This window comes from Babjeviella inositovora, assembly GCF_001661335.1.
Source record: "Babjeviella inositovora NRRL Y-12698 unplaced genomic scaffold BABINscaffold_7, whole genome shotgun sequence".
NCBI classification, from domain to species: Eukaryota; Fungi; Ascomycota; class Pichiomycetes; order Serinales; genus Babjeviella; species Babjeviella inositovora.
In genome coordinates, this window is record NW_017566844.1 from 75,897 (window position 1) to 88,780 (window position 12,884).

The 12,884-nt window shown below is 49.6% G+C and overlaps 8 protein-coding genes across 8 annotated transcripts; 2 read left to right on the top strand and 6 right to left on the bottom strand.

Moving 5' to 3' along the window:
* Nucleotides 1–485: 485 nt before the first annotated feature.
* BABINDRAFT_141470 (uncharacterized protein) lies at nt 486–2,990 on the bottom strand. Its single transcript, XM_019127137.1, has 2 exons — nt 2,880–2,990; nt 486–2,727 (listed from the first exon to the last, which is right to left on the bottom strand). Exon 2 carries the CDS (start codon nt 2,561–2,563, stop codon nt 506–508), a length of 2,058 nt encoding a protein of 685 aa, XP_018984665.1. The 5' UTR covers nt 2,564–2,727; nt 2,880–2,990; the 3' UTR covers nt 486–505.
* Nucleotides 2,991–3,087: 97 nt separating this feature from the next.
* EXM2 (Exm2p) lies at nt 3,088–4,116 on the bottom strand. Its single transcript, XM_019128985.1, has one exon. The coding sequence runs from the start codon at nt 4,026–4,028 to the stop codon at nt 3,312–3,314; it is 717 nt and encodes a 238-aa protein (XP_018984666.1). The 5' UTR covers nt 4,029–4,116; the 3' UTR covers nt 3,088–3,311.
* Nucleotides 4,117–4,255: 139 nt separating this feature from the next.
* IMP1 (endopeptidase catalytic subunit) lies at nt 4,256–5,311 on the top strand. The gene has a single exon (XM_019128986.1). It carries the CDS (start codon nt 4,282–4,284, stop codon nt 4,852–4,854), a length of 573 nt encoding a protein of 190 aa, XP_018984667.1. The 5' UTR covers nt 4,256–4,281; the 3' UTR covers nt 4,855–5,311.
* Nucleotides 4,949–5,504, bottom strand: BABINDRAFT_141479 (uncharacterized protein). The gene has a single exon (XM_019127138.1). It carries the CDS (start codon nt 5,322–5,324, stop codon nt 5,043–5,045), a length of 282 nt encoding a protein of 93 aa, XP_018984668.1. The 5' UTR covers nt 5,325–5,504; the 3' UTR covers nt 4,949–5,042.
* A 181-nt stretch (nt 5,505–5,685) lies between these two features.
* Nucleotides 5,686–6,555, bottom strand: BABINDRAFT_167210 (dolichyl-diphosphooligosaccharide-protein glycotransferase; the record flags this gene model as incomplete). The annotated part of the gene is made up of 2 exons (XM_019130494.1): nt 5,686–6,415; nt 6,461–6,555. The coding sequence occupies 2 exons, from the start codon at nt 6,553–6,555 to the stop codon at nt 5,686–5,688; spliced, it is 825 nt and encodes a 274-aa protein (XP_018984669.1).
* A 192-nt stretch (nt 6,556–6,747) lies between these two features.
* On the bottom strand, nt 6,748–8,907 carry BABINDRAFT_161748 (uncharacterized protein). Its single transcript, XM_019128987.1, has one exon. It carries the CDS (start codon nt 8,709–8,711, stop codon nt 7,224–7,226), a length of 1,488 nt encoding a protein of 495 aa, XP_018984670.1. The 5' UTR covers nt 8,712–8,907; the 3' UTR covers nt 6,748–7,223.
* Nucleotides 8,908–9,319: 412 nt separating this feature from the next.
* BABINDRAFT_167212 (endonuclease) lies at nt 9,320–10,372 on the top strand (the record flags this gene model as incomplete). The annotated part of the gene is made up of 2 exons (XM_019130495.1): nt 9,320–9,433; nt 9,482–10,372. The coding sequence occupies 2 exons, from the start codon at nt 9,320–9,322 to the stop codon at nt 10,370–10,372; spliced, it is 1,005 nt and encodes a 334-aa protein (XP_018984671.1).
* A 247-nt stretch (nt 10,373–10,619) lies between these two features.
* On the bottom strand, nt 10,620–11,963 carry STE24 (zinc metalloprotease; the record flags this gene model as incomplete). Its single annotated transcript, XM_019132775.1, has 1 exon — nt 10,620–11,963. The coding sequence occupies one exon, from the start codon at nt 11,961–11,963 to the stop codon at nt 10,620–10,622; it is 1,344 nt and encodes a 447-aa protein (XP_018984672.1).
* Nucleotides 11,964–12,884: the final 921 nt, after the last annotated feature.

Genomic DNA, 12,884 nt, shown 5'->3' on the forward strand with positions numbered 1-12,884 from the left:
AAAATGACATCATATATTTTTCTTGGCTTCAGAGCCTCTAGTTGCAATTTAGCGGAATTTAACAAATAATACTGCTCAATGAAACATCTATGGTTATAAATGTAGAGCTGGAGCTTATTATTATTCCTTTGGCTTGCGTTCTATCCCAATTTACCACTAGTTAATTGGTATGCTGACCAGTAGATGGACCGGAGTTTCCAGCATCAAAAAACTGGTGAGCGTCCTTCCAGCCCAGTTAATGACTAGCCGGTCCGTCGAAATTCATGTGCACCAGCTATCTCAGATATTCGTCCTGTCTACACGAAGTGATATGGTTCAAATTATATACATGATACAACGGGCAGGGCCAATTCTCCCTCGGTTATACAGAATTCAGGGGAGGAACGGATATCGTTTCATCCAAAATATATACAAGATAAGGCTCCGTTTTATGCCAAAAAGGATCTGTTACGATATGGCCTGTTAGGCAAGATGTAGACCACAGACACCCCCATCCAGACACTGTCTATGCTAAGGTTCCCAAGCTCATTAACAACAACTGGAACATCACCTGTAAGGACCAGAAGCCGATCTTGCGCATACGCTGGGCGCGTGCAGCCTCGTCCGTAACATACTCCGCAAACGCATCGTACACCTCGGCAGACAAGTCATCCATAAGCAAGCAGTCGTAGATGGTCCACGAGCCGGCAAAATCCTCCAATTTTTTCACCACGCGGCACTTGATGGGAATATACGTGTTTTTGGAGTTAATATACGCCACAATGGGCCGGATCAATGCGTTGTTGATGTAGGACAAGTCGGGGGTAAAGAGCGGAACACCGGCACGTACATTGTTGAGTTTGACCTGAAGGTCCATCACAATGTACTTGGAAATGTCCTTTTTAATAACATCCGAGGGGGGGCCATTTGAGATGAGGTTGTATCGGCGGGCCTCCTTGGCAAAGTTCTCACTGATCATCTGGACCAACTCCGCGACGTTAAAGCCATCTTCTTCTGGTACCATGAAGTCTGCAAGCATGTCGACCTGACCACTGGTGATCCACCCAAAGGGTCCCTGGAGCCCGGTGTTAAGGTGATCTACGTTCAACGAATCGATGCGGAGCTGTGTGACGCGCTTCCAGGGCGAGCTGGAGCCGCCGGGTGCCTCGGCGATGTCGGCCGCGATCAGGTGAAAATCATCGATACGCTGTTTCTTGTGAATCGTGAAGAGCGAGCCGTCGTAGCTACCGCTCATGTGGTTGGCATTTAATATGTCGTAGAAGAGCCAATGTTTGCGGAACTGGGGGAGGTCGCAGTTAAAGATGCTAACCTCAAAGTGCCGGAAACCATCCGGCTGCTTGAGCGTGAACAATACATCTTCCATAATGAACAGGTCGATCTCAAAGTCGCCAGGCGCCGCAACATTTTTGTAGTTGGTGGCCAAGTCACCCTCCTCCCAGTGTACAAACGTGCGATCCACCTCACCGCGCATCCCGCGCAACTCCACGTCCTTGACAATGCCGTGGCCATTAATCCACTTGTGAAAGGAGAGAGACACGTTCACCTGCTCGATAGTCAAGTCGAACTGCGTGTAGTTGCCGTCATCCGTGTTCGCACCCTGCGCGGGGTGCACCGCGGCGGCCTGCGACCCCTTCTCGAATTTTCCCTGCTGCTTCGGCCGCATCGAAACATAACACTTGTTGAAGCTGATCTTTCCGTCCGACCAGCCGGGGACGATCGCACTCTCGAAGATGACCGTTAAGCCGGAATTTCGCGTGATGAACTCGCCGAGCTTCTGCGCCACCAACTCCTGCGCAAACACCGTATTGGCCAAGAAAATGACAACAGAGACGAAAGTGGTGGTCCCTGCAATAAGGAGAAATACATTTGAGATCATGATCCACGAGAAGAAGGCGGAAAAGTCGTCCGTGTTGAACGGCCGCGCTGAGCGCGACATCATCCAACGGAAGCGGACCTTTATGCGGTCATAGAGATTTGTGGTGCGTGCAAGGAGCTCTTGCTTGGTGAGATGGTGTTTCTGAATGAGGGTGAGCGGCTTCGGGCGTCCCTCAGGGGGGGCACTATCGGGGGATATGCCATTGTCCGACGGCCGCCCGTCAGGCACACCAGAGGCTAACCTAGCGGCAAAACCTGAAACGTCGGGGGTTCCAAGACCCCTAAGTGGAAGATATATACCAACTGGTTGTCTGGCTAGGGTGTGAAGGTTTCTGGGGAGGCTATAAAGGCCTGAGTGTGTGGGGAGACGGAGAATACCTGGGTGTATAGGGCTTGCAGAACTGGGGTGCGCAAGACCTGGACGCATAATAACTAGCAAAGCCCTGCGGCTGAGCTTAAAGGGGAGAGGTCGAATACCAAGAATGCCCAAGGGTACCATGGTGGGCGATATATAGAACGTAGTTGTATTGAGTGGCAACAAGTGTGGTGATGGGAAGGATCGTTTTGGCGTGCTTCGCAGGTTGAGCCGGCGACTAAAATGGAGCGCAGGCAAAAAAATATTCGGTCGCAGGAAGGAGGGCAAAGGTGCAGGGCTGGTGATGCCAATAACTGTTATATTGCTGGTCATATACCAATGGCCCCGAGTGGTATTTTAGCATCCAACCATGAGTTATATTAACAGTAACAACAATCTTTCTGTACGTGACGAGTAATAAACACATGTAGCACATCTTAGCCGATATAGCCCTATAACTAATCACAAGGGTGTGGAGCAGGTGGCGAGAAAATTTTAAGATCAATACGGGGTTCGATGGAATAATTGTTCTATGACATACCCACATCTTTCAAAGAAAAAAAGTTGGAAAACAGGTTTAAATTATCTCTGATAAGGTCACTTTACAGCATCCCATCTATATTTTGAGTATATTCACCCTTTCTCTCACCTAAAATTTTAGAATGTATGATAACGATAATACAGATATGCCAAAATCTATCCCCTACCCATTAGGGGGGCAAATTCTATTATATAAATGATACACTATGGTGAAATAAACTTGGGCTTTATCGATGTGTACTTCTTGACCCATTCCTAGACCCCGAGAACTACACCGAGCCATATAGTACGTGTTAGACACTTACAGTCTACATGGATTCCACAACATGTCTAAGTCCAGTTTTATTTGTCCGTGGCTTGTGTTTTCCTTAAGCAATATTTCTATCAGTACCCGTCACTGGGGGGTATTCACAACCATTTTCAAAGATAGCCCCATCTAGTACCATCCTCTATATGTTCAATTTGGCCGGTACAATACCGGTCTGCACAGCATTCAATAGCACCCAGACCCTTCCGACACCTTTCATTTCTCCAAACTTCTTCAGTATCTTCTTCCAACCTTTGAGCGCATCTCGTCCAACGCGCGCCGCATATGGACATACCCCAAATGAATCTTCCCGATGAAGTGATCCGCCAACCGCCGGTCGCTGTCCAATCGCGATAAATACGCGCCGCACATTTCGCACACTTGCAATTTTTGCTGCGACGCCTGACCGATGTTGTCAGCAATATCGCGTGCCAGCTCTGCCAACTGCTCGCGCTCCTGGCACAACGCGTTTAACTTTACCGATTCGAGGAGTGCCTTGGTGAGTTCCTGGTGGGTGCTGAGCATCTGGATCTCCTGGGTCATGAGCCCGATCTTGGCATCCAAGTTATCGAGCTCCTGCGTGACGTGTGCAATCTTCACTTTCTCCTCCGGCGTGTGCTCCAAGCGCTGTAGAGCCACCTCGATTTTGCGGTTGCAGTCGTTAATGTACTGCTCCAAGTCGCGCGTGTACTCGTAGTCGAACTCGGGGAACCGATGGCCCTGTTTTCGGAGCGCCTCATACTCCATCTTGTGCTTCTCCAAGTGAAACTTCGGACACTTTCCAAAGTCCTGCTTTGTCCCAAGAAAGAGGTCGTGCGGGCACGTGCCCACGATGAACGATTTACACACACGCGTGTCTGTGAGCGACGGGTCACGTCTTTGGCGCGACGGGTTGATCAATGCGTCGCGCCCCATCAACTGCTCCAAGAGCTTTCGCTGTTCTTCAGCCATGTGTGTAGAGTATGTTGTATATTCAGCAGGTATGGGTTGTGGTCTTTCACAAAGGTTGCTGTCACCGCTTTTCTAGTGTCTGTGTGTGACAATGGTTGTGCTACTTGTACGGAGGAGAGCTAAACAGAGAGTGCTGCATGCTGAAAAAATGTTGATGGTTGCGAGCACCCGCATGTATTGTCAGACCTTTATCAGCATTTGAGACTACTTCCGTTCTACCCATTGTCCCCGCCTACCACCTGCTCCCATCATGATGGCTTCAAAGTTCCAGTTTGTCGCCAATACGCTCTCGCTCACGCTAAAAGTCGGCTGCACTATCCATCTCTTCCAGGAATACGTCTACGAGTTTTGCGAAACCAAGGGCGAGTCAATGCTCCCGACGATACTGACGAGTTTTGACTTTGTTCACTGTGACAAAACGTATCGTCACGGGCGAAACCTTGTAATGGGCGATTGTGTGGTGGCATGCAAGCCCACGGACCCGGAGCACCGTGTGTGCAAACGAATCACCGGAATGCCGGGGTCGATTATCCAGATCGATCCCCTGAGCGGGTCAGAGTTGACGAATGTGGAGTCGTCACTAGACAAGGAGGCGTTCAACAAGTACATCCGCATCCCTGAGGGTCATGTCTGGGTCACGGGTGACAATTTGTGCCACTCGCTAGATTCACGATCGTACTCGATGATGCCCCTCGGACTCGTCAAAGGCAAGATCGTAGCCGCTCAGGACTTTTCCAAGTCATTCTGGGGGGATGAAGGCGGAATTGGCTTCTGGGGGTTCCGATGGATCAAAAACAACTTTGTGGAAGAACCATGGGAGGAATAGGCAATCGTCACCAATGAAGTAAGAGGTATGTACGGGGCCAGATGCCATATTCGGCATATGGACGGTGTATCGAATGAAATTCCAGGTCACTGGCAGACCAGTCAACTCGGCTGATGGCTTACACGCCAATGGTGGTCACCCATTAGCCCCAGGATGATTAGTTAGACTAATTTGTCATTTATTATGAATTAATGATAGTAACGATATCGAAGATTTGCATTAACTATGGTACAGTAAGGGTGATCCAAAGAAAAACTATGGGTACGAGTTTTCTCTAAGTTTACCCGCATTACGGGTGCGACCAAACCCTCGATTCGTCCCCCTGAGAGATTTGGAGAGCTAGCATGTACCGTATATTGGTCGACATGATCCATTTTATATCGAAATTCTGTAACAGAAACCCTTGTTAAACAGGTATTCAAGTTACAAGTTTTAGTTATTACACTTTGACTTCCCGCTTTACCGTTCATATACTACGAACATTAACCTTATATAGACTTAAACGTCCTGGCTGTCTAGGAAGCCTACTCATACCAATAGTGCAGTGTGGAAAATCCTTTCATTAGTTCCTAAGGTTAGCCCTTTTCCGTCCGTTAAATCTGAATCGGAAAGGGGTTGCACCGACTGCTTGGATATGTATACCATGAAACCACGGGTATATGGCAGTCTACTAATGCTGGACTATATCAGATTGTCCAAATACACTACATCATTCATCTCGGTAACATCTCTCGAAAACATCCCATTTATAACATACAGAATAATTCCTCGTGGATTCTATCACTTTTTAATCAAAAATTTAGCTCATTCCACCTTATATACGTAAATGGTTTATTTGCGACGAATGGCAAACTCACGGAAAACACGGGAGCCGGAGAAGACGGCTGGTCCGGCCAAAACGGCAATGCGGGCGATGGTGGCAAAGACGGAGCTCGAGACGTAGTACTTGAAGAACACCACCTCAAAGGCCACGATCGAGCCCAACAATCCCACGTGAAAAACGAGGTTCCCGTTAGCCGATGGAGCATTTTTGACGTTGAGCACGCCGAAACTGAGCCAGACACCGAGTAAACCCACAAAAAGAGCGCCAATTCCACCGACAAACACAAGCGCAATCGCCGGGTTGACGGTCTGGGAGCTGTCTCTGAACTGGTGGATAATCTCTGGCTTGGCACTAAATCTCGGAGCGCTTTCAAATGGCTGCTGGAGCAACTCTTTGCTCGGCTGGAGCTCGCCAATCTGGAGGAACAATGGCTCTTCGTGGCTGGTGACAAAGCCCTTGTCTTCATCGTCGTAGACTTCCTTACCGAAAGCACCCAACACCAAGTTCAATACCAAACGGTGCTGCGCCTTCAACGCAGCGGGAATCTTGGCTGCTGGAATCACCAACTTGGCCGTTGTTCCGGTGACCACCGGAAAGTAGGATGTCTCCAAGCCACGCTCATTCCCCAATAAGACCATGACTTGGTCTGGAGTGTCAGCCGTATCGAGCTTGAAGCTGACGGTGATGGAATCCTGGGCATTTAAAGTCAACGGGGCCGAAATGGCCTCGAAGCCGAATCTAAGGCGTTAGTGAGGATTCTCAAGGGTCGGGCTTGGTACGTACTTGGCTTTTTGCGACCCGACAGTCACGGAGCCCTCGGAAATGGTAAGCGCCGAAGCGAATTGCGCCAAGAGGCCGATGATAGGTAAGAACAACATTGAGATGGGGAAATTGGGTGCGTTAAAGTGGGGGTATAAGTGTAAGTGTTAAGTAGCGTTATACGTGGCGGTTGTCGTTTTGGTTATCACACGAACAGTAGACGCAGGAGGCCGTGGAACGGGTTTAGTAAACTCTGAGAAATGGAGACAAATGGGAGGCCCAAAAGGGCATTAAAATAGCGAGACCGCTTTAATAAGCGGGGAGTAAAATTATAATGTAAGTGGCGTGGAGTATCTCTGGTCAAGACACTAGTATGTATATACATGGGCGAGTTTTACTATTAGGCAAGGCTTGACTCTTTAATAAACGGAGAGGCACAAAAAGGGGAAAACCCTGGAGTAAAGCCTAGCTACATAAAGTTTAGCTAATTGAGTTTAAGCTCAAAGTTGCATCCTCATAAAGCTGTAAGTTGAAAAAATATTCCGCCTGGTTCCGAGTTATAGCTTAGAGTAACGTCCGGTTTGGGGAGAAGCTGGGCATGGCGGGGCTTTAACAGAATTGTACCCTCAACTCCACGCACGGTACTAGTTACAGCGCCATGTTTTACTCTATTTCGATTTAAATCACAAGGCCATTAACTCTGGTAGTTCTGAGATCACTATGGAATTATTCTAAGATAGAGGTCGTATGAGAGAGGTGAGATACCGCGCTCCGCGCGTCCACCCTCTCACAACTTATTTCCCAAGTTGATATGTACCGACTTTACCTGAGTATAAATCTCCAACCCCTCCTCACCCAACTCTCTCCCAATTCCTGACATTTTATACCCCCCGAACGGCGCCTTAATATCTTCGTCATTTGAGGAATTGACATATACAGTCCCTGCCTCCAACTCCGCCGCGAAGCGGTGCGCCTTCACAATATCCTTCGTAAACACCATCGCGGCCAACCCGTACGTAGAGTCGTTCGCCTTAGCAAGCACCTCCTCCTCAGACGAAAACTTTGACACCGCCACAACTGGCCCGAAAATCTCCTCGCGCACAATCTTCATGTGCTCTGCGCAGTCGACAAAAACCGTTGGTGGGATCCAGTATCCTTTTTCCGGGACCTTGGTGTCGTCGCCCAAGAGCACGCGCGCACCATCGGCCTTACCCGACGCGATGTACTGCTTAATCTTATCGTACTGCACCTTGGAGATTACCGGTCCGAGCTTGGCACGATCGTCAAACGCATCCAACAATGGGAATTCCTCAATCACTGTCGCGCGGAACTTTTCCAAGAAGGCGTCGTAGATCGTGTCTTGAACGTAGATGCGCGCATTGGCCGTGCAGTTCTGCCCGGAGTTGTACATGATCCCCCACGCGGCCCACTTCACTGCCTGCTCAAAGTCTGCGTCGTCAAACACAATCAACGGAGACTTGCCGCCGCACTCAAGCGTGACATTCTTGAGGTTTGCAGACGCGTCGCGCTGTACGGTCTGGCCTACCTTCGTAGACCCCGTGAACGCCACTTTCTGGATCAACGGGTGGGTAGAGATGGCAGTGCCTGCAATGGCGCCGTACCCGGAGATGATGTTGAACACACCTGGGGGGAACCCAGCTTGTTCCACAAGGGTCGCGAACAAAAGCAACGATAACGGCGTGTTCTCCGCAGACTTGATGATGATACAATTCCCCGCGGCCAACGCCGGCGCAAACTTCCACGATGACATCGAAATTGGGTAGTTCCATGGCACAATCTGCCCCACAACGCCGAGTGGTTCACGGCGCGTGTACGCGAATTTGGTATCAGAAATCGGGATGACGCGCCCACTAATCTTGTCCGCAGAGCCTGCGTAGTAGTTGAGAATCGCCGCGACACCCTCGACGTCTGCCTTTGCATTGTATTCTTTCGGCTTTCCCGCATCGATAGCTTCGAGCGACGCAAGAAGCTCGAGGTTTTCCTCGGTCAATGTTGCCAAGCGGCGAAGAAGCCGCGCCTTGTCCTCGCCTGTAACCCTCTTCCACGACTGGAACGCTACGTGCGCAGCCTGTGCCGCGGTATCCACATCCGCGGCTGACGCTGCGTACACGGAAGTAATTGGCTCCTCAGTGTACGGGTTGATCGACACGATCTGGGTGTCAGACTTGAGCCACTGGCCATTGATGTACAACCCCACAGGTTGCTTGTATTGTAAGCCGTTAGGGAGCGTGATGTCCACAAATAAGTCGCTCATAGTTGGAGGTTAGTGCGAATTAATGATAAATTGGATAAGCGGGGTATGAAGCGTACTTATAGCGAAAAATTCGGAAGGCTGCAAACCAGCAAGGACTGTCCGTAGTCACTATCAATGGCGTGCTTCCCCAGATAAGCCACAGTCGCGCGCGGCAGCTCTATATCGGGATTGTCTCGGCACGCCAGGGGTTTAAGAATGACGAGGATGAAAGACTAGATGTGAGTGGACCCTCAAAGAGAAACAAGTAGAGGAAAAAGAATATGGCTGATCTAAATATGTGACTAAAGCGGAAGCTGGATAGATGTGGAATAAGTTAGCAGTTTGTTTGCCATATAAATTATAGTAAGGCAAATGGCAACTGTACGAGGGATATCGCCCTAATAGCTCTTCCTGCCGGAACAGTAACCATCAATTCAACAAAGAATGATATTCAAGGGTTGAAAATATAGTTGATGTTTCAGTAGAAGACAATTCTTATTAAATAAAATACAATATTCAACCTTGTGGCTCGATGTCACTCTCAGCTAAAAACCTAGCTAGAGCATTTTTTGAGCCGCACGCTGTTACATCTGTCAAACATCTTTCTTCTTCCTCCGTCATCAAACTAAATGCCAAAAAAGAAGGATCTGTTTCTGGTGGCGGATTTCTACTGCTGCTACCTCCTCCAGTCGCTTGCCAAACAGCAGTCCTTCTACATCGGGTCCACCCCTGACCCCATCAGGGTATGTGTCTTATGCCACTCTTTTACCACAAACTACTAACACTCTCAGCGTCTCCGCCAACACAACGGGGAGATTAAGGGCGGCGCGTGGCGGACGAAAAAGGATGGGTGTGCACCGTGGAAGATGGTCACTATTGTATACGGCTTTCCTTCCAATATTGCAGCGCTCCAGTTTGAGCACGCTTTCCAGCACGCGCACCAGACGCGACATATCCCCGTGGCCACGCGCATTTCCAAGAGCAAGGTTGCGGGGCGGTCACTCGCATACAAGCTCGGAAACATCCGCCTCCTCCTCATGGCGCCTTTTTTTGCACGCATGAACCTCAAGGTACAGATCTTCGACCGCGACGCGTATGAACAATGGTGCGCGAACAAGTTTGGCGCGCGGCTCCCGGACTTTACCTTCGTCGATCAGGGCTTTGCCGAAATGAGCGAGTTTCTCCAATACATCAAGGACAAGGAGAACGCTATTTTCGCTCGTCTGAAGGAGCTCGTCGTTCAGGGCAGCCATAAGTGTTCCGTCTGTAGCGTGGAGGTCGATTACACCGTCGTGGAGGAGAGGGAGGTGCCGCCATTGGTATCTGTTTGCTACCACGCAGAGTGCCTGTCGGTTGCACACCTCACATGCTTGGCACGCAAAGCGCTTGTGCAGGAGGTGGAAGCGTGCAACGAGGCCGAGCTCGCGGCCGGCTCGCAGGTGCTCTCGCGTGCGCAGATGTTCACCAAGTTGCGGCGTACCGACCTCACGCAGTACTCCCAGGCGTCGCGCAACTTGCTCAAAGAGCGGTTGGAGCAGGGAGAGGAGGTCTCGGACGCGGGCTTTGTGAATCCTGTGGTGCCTGTGAAGGCGACATGCGTGGAGTGTGGGCGGGTCTTGGTATGGTCGGCAGTAGTGAAGAACGCGACGAGGTTGAGAGCGTATGCGGTGGAGCCCAGTTGACGTTGCGCATTAAACGTTGGTAGGGCGATATAGGCAAATAGAGCGTACGCAATAGTGATCTAGCAACGGGGGGAGGAGCTGGGCTACATCAATTAAGTGAGCTTAGAGGAGGAAAGCGCCATGCAAAGGGGAAGTGCAGATAGGTCTACATCAGGACTTGGGCTACAGTTTGTGTAAAGAAAGTATATATAGTGTATATGACAAATATTGTACTTGGTGCCCTCGCACTCAATTACCTCAATAGAGCCTACTCCTCCTTCTTCACCTTCTCCTTGGCTACATACCCAATCGCCTTCAATCTCTCGCTCAACAACGGATGGGAGTAGTGATACGCGGAGTACAACCAGTCCGCCTCCATGCTGCTCAAGTTTTCGATCTGCAATTTGATCAAGGCTCTAGCCAAGTCGGTGGCGTAGTCCAATTTCACGGCGTAAGCGTCCGCCTCGTACTCGTTTTTACGTGACAAGACATTCATCAAGAACGAAATCACGCAGTCCAACGGCTGCAAGATGTCGTTGAACAACAAGAAGCCGATCAAGATTGGGGTCTGACTCAAGAAACCAAAAGAAACGTACAACGACTGGTTATGGATGAAGATAGAGAACAAGGTCAACATGAACAACAAGTGCAATTGGGCAATGACCAACATCTGGGTGGTGTGCGACAAGGCCCAGTGTCCAATCTCGTGCGCCAAGACGGCAGTGGTTTCGCTCACGGTGGAGGTTTCGATCAAGGTGTCGAAGATGACGATCTGTTTAGACCACGGCATGCCATAGAAGTAGGCGTTGGAGTGCGACGAGCGCTTAGAGCCGTCAATGACGTACAACTTCGACAACGGGAACTTGTTCTTTAGAGCCAACTTTTCGATGGAGTCCTTGAGCGCACCTGGGGCCAATGGTGTCAACTTGTTGAACATTGGCTGAATGACTGTCGGGTAGATGGCAATCATCACAACCTGCACCACAAAGATGAACACCCACACGTAGAAGATGAAGCGGTCGCCAAAGTACTGGATGATCTTCAAGAAACCCGCTAATAACGGCGAGCCAAGCACAAACGACAATGCCAAGCCCTTCACAGCGTCCGAGAGCCACAAGCCGACGGTAAGCTTGTTGAAGCCGTATTTTTCCTCCAACACAAAGTTCTGGAAGTACGAGAGCGGCAAGGAGACGACGGAGCCAAAGATAGAGAAGACTGTAAAGAACACCACCGACTGGGAGATTTCCCCAGAGAAGGAGGCGGGAAGTACGGGCGAAAGCGCGCGCAAAAGCTCGCCCGAAAAGAACCACATCACCGGCATGGCGTTATAGGTGATGAAGAGGTAGTTCTGAATGTAGCTATAGACGCTATTAAAGATGGAAAACTTGGCCTTTGCGCGTGAGTATGCCTGGGACTTTTCAAAGGTTTCTTGGGAAATATCAGCACGGAGCGTCTGCGGCGGCTGGTCCTTCGTCAAGACACCTAACTGGCGGACGGTGAGGTAATTCTCAAAGGCAAACTGGGCGGTCGCAAACCCGATTATAATGGTTTTCCAGTTGTAATCGGGATCATCGAGGAGTGTCGCAAGTGCCTGGAGGTTAGTTAGGATCATAAAGTCAACGGAGTAGTGGGGGGGGGGGGCAGCTGGCGGTCGGTTGGCAGTACCAGCGATGGCAAGCGACAATCATTTATAGTGGCCAGTAAGCCATTTTATGAGAAAACCACCAAATTCAATTGAATTGGAAATGAATGTTACACGTACGGTAAGAGTAGACGCCATGGTTGGTGAGGAAATGGATAAAGAGGAAGAGGCCAGTTTGTCTTGTTTTCACGTATACGTCATTTATGCCACGAGATCGACGTGCTGGCAGCTGGCGTCTGTGCCGGCTGCCACGTGCTCGTAACGAAAACTGTTTCAGATAGGACAAAGGGCCTGAGAATTTACGTAAAGAATCGAGGAAAATGAGGTTTCAAAGTGTCATCAGATAATGAATGCATGGATTTCCGTAAGGAATACAAACCGATGCTAGCCATAGCTCCGTAAATCAATTGTGGAAAGGGCTATGCAACCTGTATTTTAAGCCAGCTTGGGTTTAGGTGGAAACGCAAGTCAAGTCTGTTGGCTGATATAGTGTTTCCGGGGGACTAGCTGTCAGTATTTCTGAGGTATAAAACGTGAATCATGGGAGAATTGGGACCTGAGGTTAAAAAAATTGGGACCTGAGGTTAAAAAAATTGGGTCCATACGATTTATGCAAGACGCTTTTCTGTGCCCCGTTTTAAATCGTTCTGGACCTTTTCCAACATCCAGAGGCTCGCCCCTCCAACGATACGATGCCATATCTTTGTATACTTGTTTGGGAAACAAAAACCTCCCGCTATTGGAAAGGCCGAATGACCGTGAAGGGTGAGAAAAATGCCGGGCTATGTGGTCAGAGGACACCTTGAGGTGCTAGTGACGTAATACCCACTTAGCACAAACCGACCTGCAAGTATGTTATTTTTGCACAACGGCTTTTTTTTTTGGGGGGGG